This window comes from Dasypus novemcinctus, chromosome 26 (assembly GCF_030445035.2).
Source record: "Dasypus novemcinctus isolate mDasNov1 chromosome 26, mDasNov1.1.hap2, whole genome shotgun sequence".
Lineage (NCBI taxonomy): Eukaryota > Metazoa > Chordata > Mammalia > Cingulata > Dasypodidae > Dasypus > Dasypus novemcinctus.
Window position 1 is genome coordinate 19255594 of NC_080698.1, and position 24728 is coordinate 19280321.

Here is a 24728-nt window from a genome sequence, read left to right on the forward strand (position 1 = left end):
AAGTGGAAGCTTGCCCTATTTGCCCTAAATAGTAAATTAATATTGAAAATAAACACAGTGACATTAAACCATGTTACTAAATTCTAGCCTAGATACTGTTGCCTACCAAAGACTCCCAGTCTCCTTTCTCTTTGTTAAAAAATATAAGAGGGAAGCCAACATGGCTCAACTGATAGAGCATCTGTCTACCATATAGAGGGTCTAGGGTTTGATCCCCAGGGCCTCCTGACCCATGTGGTAAGCTGGCCCATGTGCAGTGCTGCCGTGCACAGGGCGTGCCCTGCCACACAGGGGTGCCCCCACACAGGGGTGCCCCCACACAGGGGTGCCCAATGCGCAAGATGTGCACCCTGCAAGTAGAGCTGCCCTGCATGAAAAAAAGAATAGTGCACCCAGGAATGGCACTGTGCGTGCACATATACACACACACAGCTGACACAGCAAGATGACACTACAACAAAAAAGAGACGCAGATCCCCAGTGCCACCTGATAATACAAGTGGATGCAGAAGAACTCACAGTGAATAGACACAGAGAGCAGACAATGGGGGAAAGGGGAGAGAAATAAATAAAATAAAATAAATATATAAGAGGTGTCAGTAACATAGCAGCCCCAATGGGTGCCTTTTTCCTTGATGTAATCAGGCTAATAGTTGAAAAAAGAGTAACTTTCTCATGATTTGCTTTGCGACTTCTCGTGCCATGTACCTTTTGCCAAGTAAAATCACTCCTCCCTCTTCATCCCACGGTGGGAGAGACCAGGCTCCTCTGTGCCAGATGTAAGCACGCCGAGATTTCACACGCCGACATTTAACTGGGACTTCAGGAAGTTAGAACTAACTTCTGGGCACAGAAAGAAAAACCAGGGAGGCTGCAGCATGTGCCCTTTATCTGCCCTCCTTTCTGGCTCCCTTTTGTTTCGCCAGAGCATGGAATTTTCCGCCTGCCAGCCAAGCTCTGATCCTTGAAAAAAAGCTAATTGAATGGAAGGGAACTTTTCCTCTCTCTCCCTCTGGGGTGGTGACTGCTTCAGAGGGTCACCCAGGACCCACCTCTGCATGGACGAAGCCGAGACTCGCTGCTCGCCCACCCATTGCCGGGCGGCTTTGGCAGTAGAAGTTCCGTGCTTTGGAGCCAAGGCTCTGCAGAGGCACTGGGGGCCTCTATGCACCAAGGCCATTTTTATTATCAAATTGAAGCCAAGAATGCACTTCGCTGCTGCGGCCTGTAACCATGGATATGGCTGCCAACAGGGCTGTGATTAGATAAAGGCCAGGTCCAGGCACCACGTGCAGAGAGCAGCCCCCATGTGGCAGTCTCTCCACCTCCCATTCCTTGGGTGGTTGAGGTTTTCAGAGTCGGAGTGTCAAAATAATGTTTATATTTGCTTTTTAAAAAAGAAAAAGAGCTTCTTAGCAAATTCACTTTTTAAAAATGGAGTTAAGTCTCATAACATAAAAGTCACTGTATCTAAGCCCAGAACATTTCTGTCTCCCCAGAAAGAAGCCCTGTATCTGTTAGCAGTCACTCCCACCCCACTCCCAAGCCCAGCTGAGTGTTCTTTATGTCCTTCTGGGATCGCCGGCCCTGGATATTTCGTGTAAATGGAATCTACAATCTGTGACTTTATGTGTCTGGCTTCTCACACACAACAAGTTTTTAAGATTTTTTTTCCTGTAGCACAAATCAGTATCCTGTTCCTTTATTCTTTTATTTTATTTTTTTAATTTATTTTATTTATTTCTCTCCCCTTCCCCCCATTGTCTGCTCTCTGTGTCCACTCGCTGTGTGTTCTTCTTTGTCCGCTGGCCTTCTTGTCATGCGACACCAGGAAACTGTTGTTTTTTTTGTTGCATCATCTTGCTGTGTCAGCTCTCTGTGTGTGTGGCACCACTCCTGGGTGGGCTGTGCTTTTTTCATGCGGGGCAGCTCTCCTTGTGCCTGGGGCACCCCTACGCAGGGGACACCCCTGCGTGGCACTGCACTCTTTGCATGAGGCAACACTGCCTGTGGACCCACTCACCACACGGGTCAGGAGGCCCTGGGTATCAAACCCTGGACCCTCCATATGGTAGGCGGACGTTCTATCAGTTGAGCCACAACCGCTTCCCTTCCTTTATTCTTATTGTGATTTATATTTTGTGTGTCATATATATGTATGACACATAAAATTTGCTGTTTTAACCATTTCTAAGTATACAACTCAGTGGCATTAATTACGTTTATAATGTTGTGCTACCATCACCACTATCCATTGCCAAAACTTAAACAAAAACTCCACTCCTTTTAAGCAATAACTCCCCAGTCTCTATCCACTTCTCTTCTGGTAACCTCAAATCTACTGTCTCTCTGAATTTGCTTATTCTAGATATTTCATATAAATGGAATTATACAATATTTATCCTTTCGTGACCAGCTTCATCCACTTAGCATAATGTCTTCAAGGTTCATCCATGTTGTCACACAGGTTCGGAAATGCATTCCTTTTTATGGCTGAATAATATTTCACTGTACGCATATATCACATTTTGTTTAGCCTGTCTCCTGTCGATGGACACACGATGTCCTCATTTTTCAGCAAATGTGAATAATGCTGCATAGAAAATCATTTACTTTTCTTAACAGATAATACCACCAAAATCACAGAGGCCCCACAGCCAGAGCCTCAGTGCCTTATTAACAATTTAGATGCATATCACCTTAAAGCCCGTCCATCGCCTGTCACCCAGCTCAGAGCTGCAGTTGGAAGACAAACACAATACTCTTTATTTTGTGAATTCAAGCACGCAGGCCAAGAAAAAACCCAGCTGGTTTGGGAGAATGAAAATCCTGGATCCCTTTTGGGTCCTGCCTGGTGCATTGTGACATGAGAGATTGTAGCTATAGTAATTGAACCCATGATGCCATCGCAGAGAGCAGTAGGAAACCCCATGACTCTTCCCCACCCCGTCCCCAGCCTGCACAGCTTGTTTCCTCCACATCTCCTCACTGCACGTGCCATTTACACAGCAGTTGTCATAGATGGAGCAGCTTTTCCTTGAATCACTTATGTCGCTTAATCAACCCTCAGCCACTGCTTCTCCAAAGGCCTTCATTTGCTCAGCTGTCCATCACGACGAGCAGTGGGCCACCCTGTAGAGCTGGGTGGGTCAGGTGAATTTCTGGGATTGCTCCATGAGCAGGAACAGCAGGCGGCAAAGGTAGCTCCACACCCCAAGTCCCGCCCTCTGCTCCCCCACTCTGCCCTGCCACGTGATCCTACCAAGGCGGGTGAAAACCTCCCATCATTCGCTCTCCTCGACTTCCCTCTGGGATCCTCTCAGCCCCTCAGAGAACAGGAAACAGGTGTCCCCCTCAGGCCCAGCCGGTCTTCAGAGCAGCTCTCTTGGGACCGAGCGTCCCTGGAGCATGGCCAGCCTGTTGCCACAGCAACGCAGACGACTTGCATGATGTGCCAAAGTCTCTGCCTTGTATCGGAGCAGAGAGCCACAGCCAGGGTGCCATGGTCACTGTGGGTGACATCAGGGGCAACTCAGATTTCTCAGGTGTCATGGAAATATCACGGCAGAAAAGATTTTCTAAGGTTTCTCTTTATTCAAAGAAACTCTAGTGAAATCCAGATAAGAAGTCATAAATATAAGAGGGAATAAAGAATCAAAGGAAGAAATAGGGAAACGGACTTTGGCCCAGTGGTTAGGGCATCCGTCTACCATATGGGAGGTCCCCGGTTCATACCCCGGGCCTCCTTGACCCGTGTGGAGCTGGCCATGCGCAGTGCTGATGCGCGCAAGGAGTGCCGTGCCACGCAAGGGTGTCCCCCGCGTAGGGGAGCCCCACGTGCAAGGAGTGCACCCATAAGGAGAGCTGCCCAGCGTGAAAAGAAAGTGTAGCCTGCCCAGGAATGGCGCCGCCCACACTTCCCGTGCCGCTGACGACAACAGAAGCGGACAAAGAAACAAAAAAAGCAGACAAACAAGACGCAACAAATAGACACCAAGAACAGACAACCAAGGGAGGGGGGGAAATTAAATAAATAAATAAATCTTTAAAAAAAAAAAAAAAAAAAAAGGAAGAAATAAAACTGACATTGTTTGCAGATGACACGATTAGGTACCTAGAAAGTCCAAAAGAATCTATAGACAATCTTTTAAAATGAATAATTGGATTTGGCAAGGTTATCAAAAATAAGATCAACAAACAAAAATCAGTTGCATTTCTATATACTAGCAACAAATAAGTAAAAATGAAATATTTTAATGAAACCATTTTTACAATAGCATAAAAAAATATGAAATCCTGGGGGAGCAGATGTAGCTTAGTTGTTGAGCACCTGCTTCCCATGTGTGAGGTCCTGGGTTCAGTCTGTGGTACCTGCCAAAAAAGAGAAACTAAAGTGTATGAAATACCTAAAGTAAATCTAAAGAACAATGTGGAATATCTCTACCCAGAAAATTATAAAGCATTAATGAGAGAAATTTCAAAGACCTAAATAAATGGACGAACATGCTGTATTCGTGGGTTGGAAGACTTAATATCCAAGCAAAGTCAGGTTTCCCCACAATGATCTGTAGATTCATATGTACACCTGATTAAAATCCCAGCAGGCATTCTGGATGAATTTAATAAACTGATTTTTCCACTTGTAAGGAAAAGCAAAGAGCCAATTAAGCAAGACAATCTTGAAGGAGAACAAAGCTAGATGATTTACACTACCAGCTAACAAGACTAATTATAAAGTGTCAGTAAATTAAGATAGTGTGAAGTTGGCACAAAATGGGGCAAGTACATGCTGTGACCTGGATGAACCTTGAAAAACCTAGTCTAAGTGAAAGAAACCGGACACAAAAGGCCACATGTTATATGATCCCGTTTATGTGAAATGCTCAGAGTAGGCAAATCCCTAGAGACAAAAAGTGGATGAGTGTTTGCCGGGGGCTGGGGGGGGAGGCAATGGGGCGGGACTGCTAATGGGTATAGGTTTCTTTTTGAGCTATTCCAGAATTAGGTAGCAGAGAATGCTGCAGAGCTTGGTGGATCTACTAAAAACCACTGAATTGTACCCTTTAAAAGAGTGAGTTTTATGGTATGTGAATTCAATCTCAATTTTTTTTTTAAGTAAAAGCATTTTTCTTTAGAAAGTATCGTTAACCAGGGGCCAAACTCAGGAAGCCTTTCTCAAAGAGGAACTCCAGCGAGGTTCCTTTTTTTGGCTTCTCTGTTTAGGTCAGTAGAGCCTTCTATGACCTTTGTCCCTGAAACAGGAGGAATTTGGCCTTTTTACCAAGATTGTGTGACTGTAAAAGATCTTGCTCCAGAGACTTTGGTTCACCACAGCTTAAAGGTTCTCTCTTTTTCTGTTCTGTAAGCTTGCAGCTCTTTTCTCATCTCTGTCTTTGTAATGTTCTGAATTGGAGGTAACCCACTCTCTGTTATCCTTAAACCGAAGAAGATGCTTTTTCCATCTGGAATCTGGGCCATTGTTCTTTCACACGCTTTGAGCTGGCCTGGATGCTTAGAGTCCTCTTCCCACTTTTTCATGGAGAGAACCAATAGAAATCATTGACCATAGTAATTCTCCAGCTCCTTGTTTTCAGAGCCTTGGTAAAGTTTTCCAAGTAAACATACCAGTTATAACAAAGAACGGCATTCTTGCTTTGTTTGTTTGGGGGTTGTGTTTTTATTTTTATTTTTAGAATGAATAGTGTCATCTGTTACCCAGTGCCATAGCACCGCCCCCCCCCCCCCCAAGAATTGCTGCATCTTTTCAAGCGGTCTTGGAAAAAGTAGGTTAATTTTTTTAATGAAAGATAAGAACTACTGAATAGTATGGAAGAGACCCGCCTGGTTTGGGAGAGGCCTTGCGTTCCCGAGCCTGGTACTCTGGCCTGCCTTCCTTCACTCCCGGCTCAAGTCCTGTTTGGTCAGTCCCCTGGCCTCTGCTGCGTCCACTGTCTCCAGCTAATAGTCTGCCCAGCCAGGTGCCCACTCGAATCCCACCTTTCCCGCAAGGTACTTTTTGATCACATACTGTACTTTGGGCTAGAGTTGTAGAGATTTCGAAGATTATAAAAATTTAACACAAAAAATATAAATGACTTGTAAACGCGCTTGTCCTTTTATTTGTAAAGATGGTATTTCATTCTCACTATCCCTTTGCTACCACCTCGTGTATATATACTTTAAAAAATTTTAACAGAATTGGAATCAATAGTATTTTAAAAAATGAGCCCTATGTTTTTCACTGGACATAAGATCATTAACATTTTCCCATGTTGTTCAATATTCTTTGAAAATTCTCTTTTTAATAACAGCAAAATCTTAGTATTTCATTGTCCGGATATATTGTAATTTATGTGACAAGTTTTCTATTTATGGACATTTTGGGTAGTACTGATTTTTTTTTTTTAATTTAAATTCTATCTTGGTCATCTTAGGAAATAATTTTTTCCCCAAAGTTTCTATTTATTTCCTTGGCACAGATTATTTCTGGACATATAATTGCTGGATTAAAGGGTATGAGGGTTTTAAAGACTCCTGATGCCAGATTGCTTTCTAGAAAGGTTGAACTTTATGACTGGTTAAATAAACACCTTTATTTTAGATTAAATTAAATTAAATTTAGAGGACCATAAAAAAGGGTATCTTGTTTGGATATTCATTTCTTTATTTGTTAGTGAAGTGGAATGTGCTTCCTATGTTTTGTTAATCATTAATATCTCTTATATCTTTTCATTTGTTTTGCCTAGTGTTGAATTTGGGTTTTAGTATGATTTAGATACTATTTTGTAAAAGTGCTTTATATATTCAGTATACAAATCTATGGCAAATATTACCCCCAGTTTGTTATTTGCCTTTGGATTTTAGCAAATAACAGTTTTTGAAGAATAGAATATTTTTTATATAATACTGATAATTACATGTATTGAGTACTTATCATGTGACAGACACTAAACAAAACTTAATACAGAGATTATCTCATTTAATCGTTGTCATATCATCAGCAGAATGCACCATTTCCCCATATTATGGATAAAGAAATCAAGGTTTTTACACACAAACCTAGTAAATGAATGAGCTGGGATCTGAATGAATGAACAAACTCTCGTTATGGTGCCATGATTTAGAATTTTGAAGTATGCTTGCTTTGTCATAGGAAGAACTTTTAAGCTAGGGAGTTTATTTTATTTTTAATGTTTTGAATAGCGTTTTAGTTTCTTCCATGCTAAAAGAAAAGCTATACAGGGGGTTGCTTAAATAATGGAAATTATTGGCTCATGGTTTTCAGGCTAGGAGAAGTGCCACACCACGGCGTCAGCTAGGCGATGCTTTCTCCCAAAGACGGCGGTGTTCCAGGCTGGCTGCCAGGGCTCCTGGGTCCTCGGCTTTCTGTCACACGGCAATGCACGTAACGGAGTCTTCCTTCTGGGTTCCGTTGACTTTGCTTCTGGCTGCTCTCTGTGGCTTCCCTTCCATGTCAGATTTCCTTGGCTCATAAGGATGTAAACTGTATTGGATTAAGGCCCACCCTCATTCAGTTTGGGCACCCCTTAACTAATCACATCTTTTTTTTTTTGAGGTCCCAGGGCTGGGGATTAAACCCGGGACCTTGTTAGTGGGAAGCCAGTGCTCAACCACGGAGCCACATTAGCTCCCCTGAGTTGGGTTTTTCATTTGTTTGCTTGTTGTTTTGTTTTTTTTTTTTTTTTGGTTTTTGTTCTTAGGAGATGTGGGAAACCGAACCCAGGACCTCCCACGTGGGAAGCAGGTGCTCAACTGCTTGAGCCACATCCTCTCCCCAGCTAATACCACCTTCAAAGGTCCTGTTTACAAATGGGTTCCCAGAGGACCTAGGGTTGGCACCTGAACATGCCTTTTGTGGGGGACACAATTCAATCCTCAACCAGTAGGTAATACAGTTCCTTATTAAAAGGAACACAGCACAAGTCTTCTACCACTGTCACCCCTCTATCTGCTTCCCGCCAACTCCCCACCTCCTCCCCATGTTCATTTTCATTGCGTCTTGTATATACTTCCCTAGTTTATGTACAGATACAGGTAAATACGAATAGATATTCTGATTCTCTTCATCCCATCCAGGGTTAAAACTGGTCAGTTGAGGTTATTTGCTTTTGCATTTACAAGACTTGGCTACTTCTTTGATGCAAAGTACATCACAAAGTGAATCTCTGATTGAATTAATTTACCTTTCATCTGGGAGAGATTCTTCATGCAGAGAGTTCAATTTGTTTAGATGGTAATTTCACATTGAAATCGATTCTGGGCCAAACTCAAACTCTGCCAAGTCTTATGTAACCAACAGAAGCTGAGCTTTTAAAGAGCTGCCATATGTTGTCAGGAATAAAGCCAAAGGACCAACACAGAGAGTTCTCAAGAAACAAGTCTCCAAAACTCTAGAAGTGTATATTCACAAAAGCTTATTACATGTGAGATGCTTCTTGAGGAAACACTCCTTTTTCCCTCTCTAGGTAGAGTGATAAATAAAATGTGCTTTTGGGAATGGTCTGTCTTAGTGCTCCTTCAGGGTGAAGTTCTGGGGACTCCAGGGATGTACAAGGGCTGGGAGAAGTGTTTGTTTTACTACCAAGAAAGCCTTATAGAGACGACCTGTGTCTTTGAAGCCGCTCGCCTGGAGCCTCCTGATCTCGAGTTGCCGTTCTTTTCCTCCCTAGGTATTGGCGGAGGACGCTGGGCATGCAGGTCCGCTATGTTCACCATGGAGACTATCAGTTCTGTTATTCCTTCCGCGGCAGGCCTGGGCACAAGCCCTCCATCCTCATGCTGCACGGATTCTCCGCCCACAAGGATATGTGGCTCAGTGTGGTCAAGGTGCGATTCTAGATTCTTCTCTCTCAAGAGGTTGTCGCTCAGTCAGGTGGACACGATGTCATCAGCAATGGCAGAAAGCAAAGGGAACTCAGAAATGTGGCTCAAGTCATCTTTTTTTTTTTTAGAGAGAGAGGTTTATTTATTTATTTTATTTCTCTCTTCGGTTGTCTGTTCTCTGTGTCCATTTGCTGCGTGTTCTTCTTTGTCCATTTGTTGTTGTCAGCGGCACGGGAATCTGTGTTTCTTTTTGTTGCGTCATCTTGTTGTGTCAGCTCTCCGTGTGTGCGGTGCCATTCCTGAGCAGGCTGCACTTTTTTTCGGGCAGGGTGGCTCTCCTTACGGGGCGCCCTCCCTGTGCATGGGGCTCCCCTACATGGGGGACACCCCTGCGTGGCAGGGCACTCTTTGCGCTCATCAGCACTGCGCATGGGCCAGCTCCACACGGGCCAAGGAGGCCCGGGGTTTGAACCGTGGACCTCCCATGTGGCAGACGGACGCCCTAACCACTGGGCCAAGTCCACCGCCCTCGAGTCATCTTAAAACTAATGGGATATAGGATTCACGTTCTTTTATCAGACAAAAATGTTTTCATGGAATGTGATTTGTTAGATCCTTCACCTGGTGACTGTTTCTCGGGCATGGTCCCTGACCCTCAGCTTCATCTCAGAACTGCCATGAGTTACCAAGATTAGATTTTTTTAAAAATAATTTCTTCTTTTGTTCTTCAAGTTTCTCTTCTTCCTTCCCCTCCTTTTTCTCCTACTTCCCTTCTCCTATTTCTGCTGCTTCTGTTTCACTTTTTTCCTAAGTCATTAAGAGAAATGCTCTTGGTTTGTCAGCTCTCTGGGATAGTTTGCCAAACCGCTCATTTTTCATCCTGGCTGATTGGGGGTTGTCTCATTGCCTAACGTGGTAAGAGTGACGAGCTGGTGAAACCAGGGCTGGAAGAGGCGGGGAAGGGCAGTGTCACAGGCTCCCAGCTCAGGTGGGACCACACCCGAATGATCCCAGTGATGGGCTGTACAGCTGGAGGAACAGGCTCACCCACCCTCCGGCTCCTTGTGTTCTTATTGCCAAGATGCACCACGAGGTCAGCCACCCCCAGCCTTAGGGAGCCTCTCGCTTCCTGTCCCCACCTCCGATAAGCGGCCCACGCTTCCTTTGTGTAACTAGACATCTGTTTGTTGGTAACTGATGTTTCTCAGTTTCCTGGTTGACAGTGGTACATGTCTAAACGGAAGAAGGTGTTTTAGGATAATAATTACCCCAGGAACTAGACCTTAACAAGCCTTATAAAACAACACAGAAGTTGAAAGGGCACCCAGACGTGGTCTTTAGGGACAGCGTTTCTCCTGCTGGCTCGGGAGCTGGCCAGGGCCCTAGGAGAGCAGAGCCATCCTTCTGCAGTAAGTGACTGCAGTAAGTGGGGAAAGAGTGAGGAAAGGAAGAGCAGGAGTTAGTATCTGCCAGCCAGTGTCAAGAAGAATCCAGGCACTCAAGCCTGGTACTCTGACCTTTGTCCACCCCTTTCCTGGTCACCTCCCCTCACCGGTCCATCTGTGTGTTAGCCTTTAGGACCCTCTGCTTCCCCTGAGGCTGCTGGCAATGCTTATTCCCAGCCTGTGTTCTTTGGGTAAAACATTGGTGGCCCAAGCTTGTATATCCTCAGGAATGGCTGTTGAGCTCATGTGGTAGGTGGGAGCATCCTTCCTGGAAAGGAGGGCAGGCACGCTCTGCCCATCACATACTAACTCTTTGGGCCTGTGTGGCCTCAGTTCCTTCCAAAGAACCTGCACTTGGTCTGCGTGGACATGCCAGGACATGAGGGCACCACCCGCTCCTCCATGGATGACCTGTCCATAGATGGGCAAGTCAAGAGGATACACCAGGTGAGCAGGGGGCTCCACCCAAATTGTCCAGACTGGGTCTTGCCCACCATTTATGCAAGAGCGTTCCATGCTGACTCGTGGCCAGTCCCCAGTGCATTGTCTGCAACCAGCCAACCAGATAAAACCCTTGTCAGCAGTGGAGGCCAGGCAGACAATCCTCCTCTAAGCCTCTTATAGGCATTTCTAAAGAAATACAATCGGAGCATTTTCTCAGCCCTTTGAAAAAGGGACATTGGGATTCCTTAAGACCATTTTCTTCTCTGGGAGTCTATTTTTCTGCTTTTTGCTGCATGATGCCAGTAATAACCCCTTGGCCTGGTTGTGGAGGATGGGAAAGGTGCTGTCTGCATTTTGTGTTATTTTAGCATCTATTTCCAGCACCCTCTGGCTGGGCTTTCAAGGTGATGGGCTCATGTGCCATTTTGGAATTTAGTAGCCCATAAGTTTCAAGGTGACACTGGATTATCCCCAAATGAAGAAAATTTATTTTATATATATATGTTTTTGTTGTTGTTGTTGTTGTTTTTAGGAGGCATTGGGGATTGAACCCAGGACCTCGTGTATGGGAAGCAGGTGTTCAGCCACAGAACTACACCCATTTCTCCCCCAAATTTGACTGCTTCCCCCACTAAACTATGTATTCTAATGAGATCAGGGACCCTGTCTCTTTGGCTTTTTGCTGTATTTTCAGCACCTGGTCATAGTCCATGATATCTGATAAAATTTCTTGGATGATTGGATGGTTGGTTGTATGGACAGATAGGTAGGTAGATGGTTATGTGAATGGATAAGTGGAAGCATGGAAAGGGCTATACAACCACACTTATTTGTTTATATAGTTGCAACAGATCAAAGTTTAAAATATTTATTCTTTCCTAATAGAAAAGTTTTCTGGTTCATGAATTAGGAGAATCCTTGTGGGTTTTATACATAAAAACGACCCCTTTATCACTTGTGCCAAGTATAGAAAAGTACGTGTATACCACGGGGCGCATCTTAATAATGAATCCAGTAGAGTTGCAGATTTGCTTTCATCAATAGCCCTTTTCAGTTGTCACCATAAGAAGTACAGGGGTTTTCTACACTGTGATAACTAGTCTATACCCACGTAACCAAGCCTCCCTCTCTTTTCCTTTCCTAGTTCGTAGAATGCCTCAAGCTGAACAAAAGGCCCTTCCACCTGGTAGGCACCTCCATGGGCGGCCACGTGGCTGGGGTGTATGCTGCTTACTACCCATCAGACATCTGCAGCCTGTCTCTTGTGTGCCCTGCTGGTGAGTCACACGGCTGACACATCCCTGTGAGTGACTTGAGCACAGTGGGGTTTAACAAGTAGCCAGAGTCCACTGTGATGATTTCTCCAGCATCATCTTCCTGGTGTGTGCTTTAGAGAGATGCAATGCTTTACTAATAATGATAACTGAACGATAGCCGTATAACAGTAACATCACTATTCTGACTTTTAAAATACAGAGCCAGCCTTGTTCCACAAAGAATTTGAGGTGGTTAATTAAAATATGTGTAGTGCTTTGTAACACTTTGAAATATAGTGATAACACCCAATATTTCCTGGGCTCTCATGAGGTGAACTCTTGATGTAGATTTGGTTTTTGCAGTATGCTAATGAGATGAAGGTACTGTTATTATGCCTGTCCCCCTTTTTTGCTGGAAACGCAGAAGACTTTATTCATTACAACATATCTTTTTAAAAAACAACAACAAGCTTTAGTTTCTCTGTTCTTATATATGTACATGTCATTCAACTGTAACATGTCTCCAGAAATTACCATCTGAAGTTTGATGTTTTAAAATTCATTTTTCTTCCATACATCTTCAAGTATGGGTTTATAATGTATCAGAGAGAAAATCATAGTTTATTTTTCTCTCTCCTTCCCTCTCTCTTCCTCTCTCTTCGGTACTTTACTGGGGTATGATTTATACATGGTAAATTGTCCAGATTTTAAGTACACCTTGCAGTGACTTTACATATGTAATTACTCCCAATCCGGATATCATGTCCATTTTTATAGATGGGAACATGGATGCACGAAGAGATTACCATAGCGCCAGGTCACAGTAGGAGCCAATCCCAGGCCGTCTGACTCCAGAACTGCAGCTCTGGCTCTTTTTTTTGAAGTCCTTTTATATTTACCATCTCCTTGATATGACTCATGTCCACTGCCTCCTTTATATGATTCAACTAGAACTGAGCCATGAATTGGGCACTCACGGCTTTTACTAAAACTTGACTAAATGGGCCTTTAAAATCCTTCTGCTACTCTGAATGTTAATAGTTTTCAGGACTGTTAAAGACACTGAAATTGAAGACAAACCCCCAAGGGATTTTCTCTTCTCCTTTTCCCAAGCGCCATGTCCAAAATCATTTGGTCTTTTAATAATAAAGTTTGAGAACCGAAGGAACAAGCCCTATGGAAAGCTATTAGCTTTTAAATCACTAATGGAAGATCTAATTGTCTCATTTGAGTATTTGTTCCTTTGCTGGGAGAAGAGTTTGCACCCGAGTTTGAATTGGAAATTTTAAATTGTTTTTATGTGAAAGTGAAAAAGTATAGAAAGTGCAGACTTACATCCTGCTTAGTTTTTTTAATATATATATACAATTTTCATTTTGAAATAATCTTAAATTTACAGAAGAATTACAAGATTGTATAGAGAATCCCATCTACTCCTCAGTCAGTTACCCCCATTTTTAACTTCTCACTGCAGTACATTTGCCACAGTTGAGAAACCAACACTGATACTTTATGATTACTAAACTCCAGACTCCATTGGGATTTCACTGGTTTTTAAACTGATATCCGTTTTCCTGTTCCATGATCAGTCCAGAATGCCATGCTGCATTTAGCCTAGGATTATTTTTTAAAGAGAAAGAACACAGATCATGTAATCTGCTCCATGGCATGGTAAAAGCCTCACACACGCTAGGTTATATTTAAAGGGGTTGCTGGATATGGGAGATTTATAAAATAGGGATTTCTGTAGCATGCCTAATGTTACTGATGCCACAGCCTTTCCTTCTGCAATCTATCTTTTCAGCTAAATGAAACACCTAGACGTTTGCCCAGTGTTAGAAGTGAAAATTAGTTTTGCCCTCACGTCTGACATCAGCTTCCGTGGACTGTCTAGTGTCGTGCTCTAAGGTGATAGGAAATCAATGGACACTCCCAGAGTTTCCACACGGCACCGTCTGACACTCTCCTGGAGAAGGGACCATTTAGAGGGCATAGTGCTGCTGCCCCGACACGGGGGACAGCTCGCACCCCCCAGGCTCTGTCCATTGACCCCCACAAATAAGATTACCACTTGGGTCCAGGTCAAGGGAAGGGAGTCAGTCAGCCAGCCCTCTCTCTCCATCGTGGATTTCCTGACATCTCCCCTTGATGCCACAGATGGGAGCAGGCTCAAGCGAGAGAAGATGTCTCTGAGAACAGGCTTCTTATACGCTAATGTTCCTGTGAATCCCTGGGCATCTTGTGAAAATGCAGGTTCTGATTTAGAGGCCCAGGCAGGCGCGGAGACTCCGCATTTCTTGTGAGCTGCCCGTGTGATGCTGCCGCTGCTGGGCCATGGAGCAGTTTGAACATTTAAACTAAAACATCTGGAAGGTCTTTTTCTGTGTTTCTCAGAGTGTGGTTTTGACATTGAGCAATGATGGCAGTACTGATTTTTTATTTTTTATTTTTTTTGATGGAAGAAACTTGAACTATATTAGCTTTGGGCTGGTACTGGGAGTTCCCTCCGTAAAAGGGGGGTTGGTAAGAAAGTGGATAACCGCCACGCCGCTTGGGTTTAAATCCACAGGTCTGGAGTACGCAACTGATAATCAATTTGTGCAGCAGATCAAAGCACTGCAGGACTCGGACACCACGGGCAAGATTCCCTTGATCCCGTCCACCCCCGAAGAGATGAGTGAAATGCTCCAGCTGTGCTCCTATGTCCGCTTCAAGGTGCCCCAGCAGGTAACATGGTCTTGGCAGCGATGCGCCAGCCAGCGGCCAAAGGCCAGAGGGGCTGGTTCAGGTGGCAAGTGCCAGCTCCCTTCTTTCATTCCCTCCTCAATCTGCTCGCTGACTCCGTGTACTCATTTATTCATTATTCATCCATCAGGTACCAAGCTGGGCCAGGTGATGAATAAGATAAGACAGAGAAGGACCCTGGGAACAAGTAAACAAATAGTCCTAAGTCTTATAGAGGGAATGCTTGAAAGCAGGGGGGTGGAGGAAGCTGTGATGTGCTCTTTGAGGGCAGGGCTTGCAGAAGGGGAAAAAGCAAAGGCAAGTTCAAGTCGCTGGAAGGAGGTGGCAAGAGGGATAGATGTGTGTCTGCAAAATGGAGAGCTGGCTGGGGGAACACAGACGCTGGCTGGTGCCGTTGGCCTCACCTTTAGGCATCCACTTCCGGAACTGGGTGAGCCCGTGGGCTCGGTCTAGCTGTGGCTGTGTCTCCCCCGCTTCAGCCAGTGCATTTCAGGGGTTCAGACCCCTCGCAGGGAGTTGGGAAGACTGATGGCTGCCGAATGTGAGCCCTGTATTTCACCTCGAGGGCCTGAGGGCAGGAGGGAGAGGGGGTGCACCTTGTGGTCTCAGCCACCTCTGGGGGCCAGGAACCCCCGCCCTGGGAGATCGGCCTGCCCACATTAGTGCAGCCTGCACCAGGCTCCGCAGGGAAGGCAGGGAGCTCAGGCGATCAACGGGACGGCAGAGCGCTTCCCAGAATTTCCTCAGTGGTTCATTTCCTCACTGCTTAAGAGGCCCATCATCCCCAGTGGTTTAATTTTTTTTTTCCAATGGACCTTTTCTGCATTTGGATATTACTAAATAATTATTTCTTTTCCGCCTGCTTGTGTCTTAGGCTAAACAGAATTTCTCACAAGGAAGGGACTGTTAGGCCATCTCAGGTGTTTGGGATATGCTGTAGGAGGCCTTTGGCTTCACAACGTTATCCAAGTTCCTTCCTTTTTTAAAAGAAAAAAAAAAAAAAGAAGCCTCTTACGAACTTAACTCCCAGTTGCATTGTATTATATGAAATGGGAATTTTAGGAGAAGCAAGCCCTAAAAACCTTCACCACGCAATGCGTCGCTCGACTTTATTTCCATTCCTTGTTCTGGAGCTCGAGAGGCCGAGGAAATGGGTCTTCCCTTGCTTTCTCACTCTGGGTTATTTATTCTTAGATCTTGCAAGGCCTCGTTGATGTCCGCATCCCGCATAACAGCTTCTACCGAAAGTGTAAGTTACAGGTCAGCCTTTGTGGGTGGCGAGCTGTTATTTCCCAAATTTCTGCAACTGCCCATGTTTTCTTGGGCCCCTAAAGAGAGAAAATGGTGACCTGGACTTGACTGTCCCTGTCCTCCACAGTGGAGCCCCCAGGCACGGCCCAGTGTGCACTCACATTGTCTTCCTTTTCTGAAAAGTGTTTCTAGAACTCGTCAATGAGAAGTCGAGATACTATCTCCATCAGCACATGGACAAGATCAAGGTGCCGACGCAGATCATCTGGGGGAAACAAGACCAGGTATTTCACCCGGCCCCTGGCTGCCAGTGCTAGTTCCGCAGGCCTCGGAGGAAGAGGCAGTGGTCATGTACGGCTTGAGACTCGCTGCCTGATTTCTGTTTCCATAGGCTTATTCCACAGGTGGAATAAGCCCATGGCAGGTGCCAGTGTTTATGGGGAGCAGAGTTCTGGGAATTGAGAGCAACAAACTTGGTCTTTTAAAACAAAAGACCGTTTTAAAGCATTTTCAAAATTATGTTAATTCAAGTTACATGGTCATATAGCACAAAAAATCAACAGAGTACAAAAGGGTTTATAATGAAAATGTGGTCTCCTTCACATCCGAGATCCCAAATCCTTTCTTTTCTTTTTTTTTTTTTTAAAGATTTATTTATTTATTTAAATCCCCCCCTCCCCTGGTTGTCTGTTCTCTGTGTCTATTTCGCTGCGTCTTGTTTCTTTGTCCGCTTCTGTTGTCATCAGCAGCACGGGAAGTGTGGGCAACGCCATTCCTGGGCAGGCTGCACATTCTTTCGCACTGGGCGGCTCTCCTTACAGGGTGCACTCCTTGCGCATGGGGCTTCCCTACGTGGGGGACACCCCTGCATGGCAGGGCACTCCCTGCACGCATCAGCACTGCGCATGGGCCAGCTCCACACGGGTCAAGGAGGCCCAGGGTTTGAACTGCAGACCTCCCATGTGGTAGATGGACGCCCTAACCACTGGGCCAAGTCCATTTCCTGCAAATCCTTTCTCCTTGAGGTAACTCTTACCATGTTGCGTATTTTTCTTAAATTCTCTGTCCTAGGGGTTGGCAAATGTTTTCTGGAAAGGGCCAGGTACTAAGTGTTTTCAGCTTGGAGGGGCATGTGGTGGTTGTTGTAGCTACTCGATTCTGCGCCATAGCATGACAGCAGCCACAGACAGTGCAGGCAAAGCAAGTGTAGCTGGGGTCCGAGGCAGGCGCTGGGCCAGAGTCAGCCGCCCCTATTCTAAGTGCACGTCTGTGCAGATATGCACATATATACATTTCTCCAGCAGGCTGCATACACTGTTTCGCACGTTACTTTATCCATTTAAAAAATGTTCATCTTGGAAACCATATCAGCCCATACATAGATGCTCATTCTATTTTTTTTAAATTTTGTATTTTGAAATAATTACAGACTTAAAAATTGTAAGAATACAGAGTCCTTCCATATACCCTCTACCCAAATTCATTTTATTGAGGTATAATTTACAAACCATAAAATTCACCCAGTTGTACCACTGTCACCACAACCCAATTGTAGAACACTTCTGTCACCTTTTGCCCATCTGTAGTCAGGCACCACTTCCACCCAGCCCCATGCAACCACTATTCTGTTTTCTGTTTCTATAGTTTTGCCTTTTCTAGAACTCTCCTCTGACTTTGTCATACAGTGTACAGTCTTCGTATCTGGCTTCTTTCATTCAGCGTAATGTCTGAGGTTCAGCGACGCTGCTGCATATATAAAAAGCGGATTCTTTTTTATTGTTGTGTGTTCCATGGAATGTGTTTGCCATATTTTACTTATTACTAGTTTTCAACATTTTGACACATTGGCTTTAGCATGTGCGTCTATCTAGAAATACTTACTTTTGGACCAGTGGGAGTGGGCTGCTGGCTTTACGCCCCTTTGCTCCTAATACTTCAAGTGTATTTATGTTGAACAGGAATATTCTCCCACATGGCCCTAGCACACTGACACATTCAGGAAGTTTAACGCCGACCTACAGGCCATGTTCTAATTGCATCGTTTGTTTCAATAACGTCGAACGTGGCATCCTCTCCCCACTCCTCCTCCTGCCCCAACCAGGAGCCAATCCAGGGTCCCGGAGCAGGTATTCAGGCTCTTTGGACCCTTTAGTAAGACGTGGTCCCTCAGGCTGTCTTGGTCCTTCATGACATTGGCATCTTTGGCCAGTGATTTTATAGAAGTTTCCTCAGTTTGAGTGTGCTCTTTCCTCGTGAATTAAGCCAGGTTCTTTATCCCTGACCAGAACATCTCCTGAGGGATAAGGAATTACACCCGCAGGCATGCACAGTCCTGCTGCTCCTCACTGGTGATGTCGGTTTTGATCAAACCGTTGAGGTGTTGTCTGATTCTTCACTGTAGAGTTGCTATTTCTCCCCTTGCAGCTAATAAGCAGTCTGTGGGGAGCCACTTTGAAACCCTGCAGATGTCCTGCCCCTTAATGAACGCCACTCCACCCCCCCACACCCCCAGTTTAGCCTCCCTGGGTTCTTGTCTGAGACAGCCTTTTACTTCATTCTTTTTTTTCCTTTTTTAAAAAAATTAATTTATTGACATACATCACTTATATATAAACATACATAAACAATAAGTATATAGTAATAGTTGTGAACTTATAAAACAAACATATATAACATCATACAGGACTCTCATAACTCACCCTACCACCAACACCTTGTATTGTTAAACCTTTTTAACTGATTAAAGAGCATTGTCAAAATATTACTACTATCCAAAGTATTTTCCCCCAACCCCCCCTATTATTACTATCTTTATATCATATCATATCTGAACATACACGAACAGTTAAGTGTGTAATAAAAGTTGTGAACCCACAAAGCAAACATGCCTAACATCATACAGGGGTCCCATACATCAACCCTCCACCGACACCTTGCATTGTCACAAGATGTTTGTTACAAACTATGAGAGAATATTGTCAAAATCCTACCACTAATCATAGTCCTTACCTTACATTTGGTGTGTTTTTCCCCCAACCCCCCCTATTATTATTTTTTAAATATATTTTAAGAGCTGTGTGGTATTCCATTATATGGCTCTGCCATAATTTATTTAATTAGTCCCCTCCCAGTGGCCATTTAGGTGGTTTCCAGCCTTTTGTTATTAAATAGTGCTTCTGTGTGGGGATTATCAGAAGGGTAAATTCCAAACCGGTGGAATCCCTGGGTCAAAGGGCGTGTGTGGTAAATTTTAGCAGGTTTTGTCACGTGTCCCTCCCCGTGTCCCTCCCCGGGAGAGGCTGAGGATTTTACGCCACCCTCCCCCGCTCCCCGCAGCTCCTTTTTCGTTCGCTGCTGCTCTTTAGAAATCATATCTTACTCAAATTTCTTTCCAGAGTTTACAGGCAAGAGGAGGCCATGAGAAATGGAGCCTTTCTAAAGCACCCAGGCAGACAGAATTGGTGTTCATTAAAGGGAGCCGGGAGCCTGGTGCTCTCGGATGTGGAGAAAGGACATTAGAGAGGCTCTCCCCACGGAGACGGGCCCCGAGGCCCCTGGGGTAAGCCCCTCCAGGAGCCCCGGCTGCCCGGGCACCGCCACGGCTGCTGGATAAAGCGAGGGGGAGACCCCAGGCACAGGCCCCCCGCACCCGCGGAGGGAGGGGCACGCGGGCCCCTCACCTCAGCCTGGGGGCGCGTGGAGAGGAAGGAGGTCTCCTCTGGTCCCTTCAGCAGCTGCCAGGGGCTGAGAGCAGCTCTGAGTCGGTCTGAGTGGGAGAAGTCTGAGCCGGCCAGGCCAGCCCGGAGCTGTTCAACCAGAAACAGTCAGAACTTTGAAGGCCTTGCTTTTTTTTTTTTTTTAAAGATTTGTTTTATTTATTTATTCCCCCTGCCCCCCTCATTGTTTTGTGCTCGCTGTCTGCTCTCTGTGTCCATTTGCTGTGTGCTCTCTGTGTCTGCTCGTCTTCTCTTTAGGAGGCACTGGGAGCTGAACCTAGGACCTCCCATGTGGGAGAGGCGCTTAATCACTTGAGCCACCTCAGTTCCCTGGTTTGTTGTGTCTATCCTTGTCTTTCCTTTTTGTGTCTCCTTGTTGCACCATCTTGTCGCACCTGCCTGTCATGCCAGCCTGCTGTCTTGCTCGCCTTCTCCAGGAGGCACAGGAACCGAACCCAGGACCTCCTTGTGGTAGGCAGGAGCTCAATTGCTTGAGCCACATCCACTTCCCTTGAAGGCCTTTCTTAATTCTAAAAATCCCGAAGGTCATTTGGGGCTCATGGAGGCCAGGAGGAACAGATGGGAGCCCAAATTGTTCTGTGTAGACCGTGCAGTAGCACGAGCACTGGCCTTGGAGTCTGAAAAGTCTGGATTCGAGCCTTGCTGTTGACCTTTCTCAGCCATGTGACCCTGAGCAAGCCACTCAGCCCTTCAAATCAAGGATTCTCGTCTACTCCTGGGATTATTGTGAGGCTGAAATGAGATTATGTATGAAAATAATCTTCTTACAGTTTTCAAAAAATCTGTTTGTTCCACACGTCCCGGCTCTGCTAGCTGGCCTCAGCCCATGGTGCAGATTTCCTCCGAGACGCTGGCATCTGTTTTGTTCTGGAGAAGGGGCCCAACATTTTAAGAGCCTGCCACACGTATGACCAGATCCTTTATATATGTTTTGTGGACTGTCCCCAGGGCAAAGACCAAACACCAGAGGCTCTTGGAGGCCCCTCACTTTGTGGCCTTTAGCTGCTCAGGGACTCTTGCTCTTTTGCTGGTCTGCCATCGGTGCGGGTATCACAGCGCCCCACCCCACCCCTGCCAGGCTGAGTTCAGCCCCTTTCTCTTGACCCCTGGCAGCGCTTCCTGAGTGACCTTGACCCCTCAGTTCAAAGCACCTCTCTTCTATATGTTCAGTCCACCAGGGGGTGGGAGGGCCAGGGTTGTGGAGATGGACAAAGTCTAGTCCTCTTTATGTCCCTGGTACACAGGAGACCCAGAGTACATGATTAGTGAGCAGGAAAGAGAGTAAGTAAATGAGGAAACCAACCAGTGAACAAACCAGCCCACCAACTGACTGCCTCTCTAAGTCAGTAAGCAGGTTTTTATTGAGCACCTTGTATGTGCCTGGCACGATTTTAGGCCCTGGAGATACAGTAGGGAAACAGAACAGACAGGATCCCTGCCCTCCAGCAGCTTAGAGTCTCCCTACCACACGGAGGCATGGCAGGGCCAGGACTGGCTTGAGGGACGTGAGGTGTAGCATGCAGGTTCAGTGTCAAATCCTTAATTCATTTATCTTTTTTTTTTTTTTAATATTTATTTATTATTTATTTTTATTTATCCATAACTACCACCACCCCCCGTTGTGTTTTTGAGCTCGCTGTCTGCTCTCTGTGTCTATTTGCTGTGTGTTCTCTGTGTCTGCTTGTCTTCTCGTCTTGTCTGCTCTTTAGGATGCCCAGGAACCAATCCTGGGACCTTCGATGTGGGAGAGAGGCACTCAATCACTTGAGCCACCTCAGCTCCCTGGTTCGCTGCATCTCCCATTGTCCCTCATCTGTGTCTCCCTTTGTTGTGTCATCTTGTTGCACCAGCTTGCCACGCAGGCCAGCTCACTTTAAGCAGGAGGCCCCAGGGATAGAATCCGGGACCTCCTATCCGGTAGACGGGAGCCCAGTGACTTGAGCCACATCTGCTTCTCTTATAATTTTGTTATTTTGTTCCTCATGGCCTTTTTGCATTTATGTTTATTTTATAATATTGCATGAAAATAGTACTCACCTTGATTACGTAGTTTTTTGGACACCCACTTCAATTTTGTACCCCAGGCAAGTGCCTTGCTTGCCTCCCCTAGTCCTGGCATGGAATGGAATGGAGGAAAGTTTTAAAAATTGTAGCCATTTACTTGATGTGCTGCTCCAGAAATAGCTGATAAGGTTTCCTCCAGCATGCACATCTCCTGGGGGCCACACAGGGTGCCCACTGGGGATGCTGGATTTGACAACATGAGGCGAGTCACAGCTAGAAGTCCGCATGGGTATTTTTGCCTGAGTTGTGGTTTCCGACCCCTCTGCAGCACACTCAGTTGTGAGTTTCTACTTTTTCATGCTTCTTTTCACCTACTGACTGCATCTGCATTTCCTCTGGGTATTTTCCCACCACCCCTGGGCTTGCTTTCTGCCCAGGCAGTTGCCCCAGCAGCCTTAGCGGTGAGCGAGCCACGAGGCGGAGGTGTCGGAGCGCTCCGCTGGGTGCTCTCCCCTTCTCGCTGTCTCGCCATCAGCATCAGCGCTGCTCACGGGGCTCCCCTTCCTTGGCTGGGGCTTTCTGTTTGCCTCACTCCCGGGCAGGCACAGACTCTTGGTATTAATGGTCTGGGGTGACGAGAATGAAGCTCACAAACAGGCAGGATTGAGCTTGTTGGGGCTCTTGGCTTTTGCCAGTAAGGGTGGGGACGAGGGGCCCTCTTGTCTGAGCTGACGGTGAAGGCGATTAAGAGAAGGGAAGTAAATGCTAATCCAACTCCAAGGAAGGACCTTTGGGGAAAAAATTAAGTTGGATTGGAGGAATAGAATGGCAACCCAGATGAAAATGAAATAAAAGTTGCTTCAAAGTGTGAGCCCTGGATAAATTTGGGTTTCACGTTGGAAAAGCATCCTTTTGCATGCACTCTTAGCCAAAAGGCCGAGAAACCACTGGAAAAGCATTCTTGTTATCCACAGACTTCAGAGCCTGGGATCACACAGCTCTGGGGATCCCCAAGGGACCTTCAAAGAGATGCCCCCCCCACCCCACAGCTTGGGATGATTAGCGTTTGCCTCTTGCATCTTCCCCATGTGCCCTTCCCACAGCCTGAGCGTCCAGGAACACGGTGCCCAAAATCCGACCCATCGCTCTCCTTAGCATAGCCCATGGCTCCCCACTGCCCTCAGACGGAGGCCTGACTCCGCAACATGGCCCGCCTCTCTGCCCCTCCTTTCCACCGCAGCAGGCGCCCCAGCCACCCTGGGTACTCGCTGTCCCTGCGCTGGCCGTGCCCTCCCACCCGGGGCCGGTCCCTCTTCATGGACACCTCCTCTGGACTCAGGAATGAGGTCCTCCCTCTCCCTGCTGCTCCCCTCTGCCCTCAGCTCCCAGGACCTCCTCTCAGACCCTCGTCACTCGATACTGCAATTGTCTGTTGGCGTGTCTGGCTCCCCCACCAGACCATCCCCTCCTCCTCGGCAGGGGCAGTGTGGTTTTCACCTCTGGGTCGCTGGCAGCAGCATAGCCCCTGGCACCTAGTTGCAGAATAAAAGCTGAGACCTGCCAGTCACTTCATCAGAAAGCTCCAAGCCAAAGCTGAAATGACTTGGTTCCCACATTCGCCTGGCGGGCCTCGGGGGGGGCGTGTCCTGCATCTCTGTGTGCCATCTAGTTCCCTCTCCTGCCCCGCAGGTGCTCGACGTGTCCGGGGCAGACATGTTGGCCAGGTCAATCGCCAACAGCCAGGTGGAACTTCTGGAAAACTGTGGGCACTCGGTGGTGATGGAGAGACCCCGGAAGACGGCCAAGCTCATCGTTGACTTTCTAGGCACCGCGCACAACACAGACAACAAGAAGAAGCTGGACTGAGACCCCGGCCGCAACTTGTGTCTTGCACACACATCTGCTCCCACCTCCAGAGTCTGACGCGGCCACCGCTTCTCAGGGATTCTGCCCCCATGCGGCTGGAGCGCCAGAGTCCCTGAGGTAGCCAGGTTCCCCTCCCCAGTATCTGCTGTTCCACATGCTTCAGGGGCCACGAGGAAACCTCCAAGATGCTTTTCACCAAGCGGAAGCTCCTATGGGACAAAAGAAGAAAACCCAGCTGTGAACTCCCCAAGAAGTCTTCAATCTCACGTCCGGCTTGTGCAGAGCAGCCACCTTGGACCACAACCATCAAGGACATTTTCTTTAAGCCATCCTCAAGAGACTGGTACTTGAGGTACTTCCGTTGCTTCAGACGTACTCCCCTGCATGGTCAGTGGCCGTTATAGGAACATAGTGCCCATTCACTGAGCCCCTCGTTTATGTCTAATTCAAGTTTTACATAGAGACTGGTATGGGAACGCAGCCCATTGGCTGCAAGAGCAGGGAGGAGAATGGGAAGCTGCAGGAGGGGCTCATTCCACCTCCACCAGCCCTTGGAACTGCTGGAGCAGCAGGGACCATCGGTGGTTGGTTTGTCACGAGCAAACCCAGAACAGTCGCAGTACAAAGAATACCTGGCAGGGTAGGTTTCCTGGGGATTATTTTAATTTTAAATTAATAAAGGACTAATAAAGCAATAATATTCTAGACATCTATCTAAATGATCAAATTCGGGTTCTACACACAAACAACTTATGGGCCTCTTTTCTACTTTGCTGTGATACTGAAAACCCATGGATGTAAACTACTAGTTTGTTAATGAATTCTGTGAATTCTGTGAACAGTAATGTGATTAAAAATAAGTCTATAAACAGCTGTAAAATTGACCACAATGACATGAAATAAATGTAGTAAGTCTGGATCAGCAACATGCAGGTGGTTTCTGTATTTAAGCTCCTAATTAAGTTCAGCATTGGCAGATTTTCTCGTAATTTTAGAATGTTCTTTTGTTTTGTTTTTATTATTATTTTTTAACATAAAGCTAGATCTAGAAGTAGAGGAATACTTTGCTGGGATGATTTATTAGTTTTATTTCAAGAAATAATGATTGCAATTTTATTCAATTGAAATTGTATATC

General features: G+C 46.1%; 1 protein-coding gene across 4 annotated transcripts in view; it reads left to right on the forward strand.

The window, feature by feature from the left end:
- Nucleotides 1-24518, forward strand: part of ABHD6 (abhydrolase domain containing 6, acylglycerol lipase) — a 44154-nt gene extending 19636 nt beyond the window's left edge. For all 4 annotated transcript variants that reach the window (XM_012522287.3, XM_012522289.2, XM_058288872.1 and 1 more), the window contains 7 exons: nucleotides 8691-8847; nucleotides 10623-10736; nucleotides 11878-12010; nucleotides 14559-14716; nucleotides 15929-15983; nucleotides 16169-16269; nucleotides 23416-24518. In XM_012522287.3, the coding sequence (XP_012377741.1) occupies nucleotides 8691-8847; nucleotides 10623-10736; nucleotides 11878-12010; nucleotides 14559-14716; nucleotides 15929-15983; nucleotides 16169-16269; nucleotides 23416-23592 (895 nt within the window). In that variant the 3' untranslated portion in view covers nucleotides 23593-24518. The remainder of the gene's footprint in view (nucleotides 1-8690; nucleotides 8848-10622; nucleotides 10737-11877; nucleotides 12011-14558; nucleotides 14717-15928; nucleotides 15984-16168; nucleotides 16270-23415) is intronic.
- The last annotated feature ends 210 nt before the right edge of the window (nucleotides 24519-24728 follow it).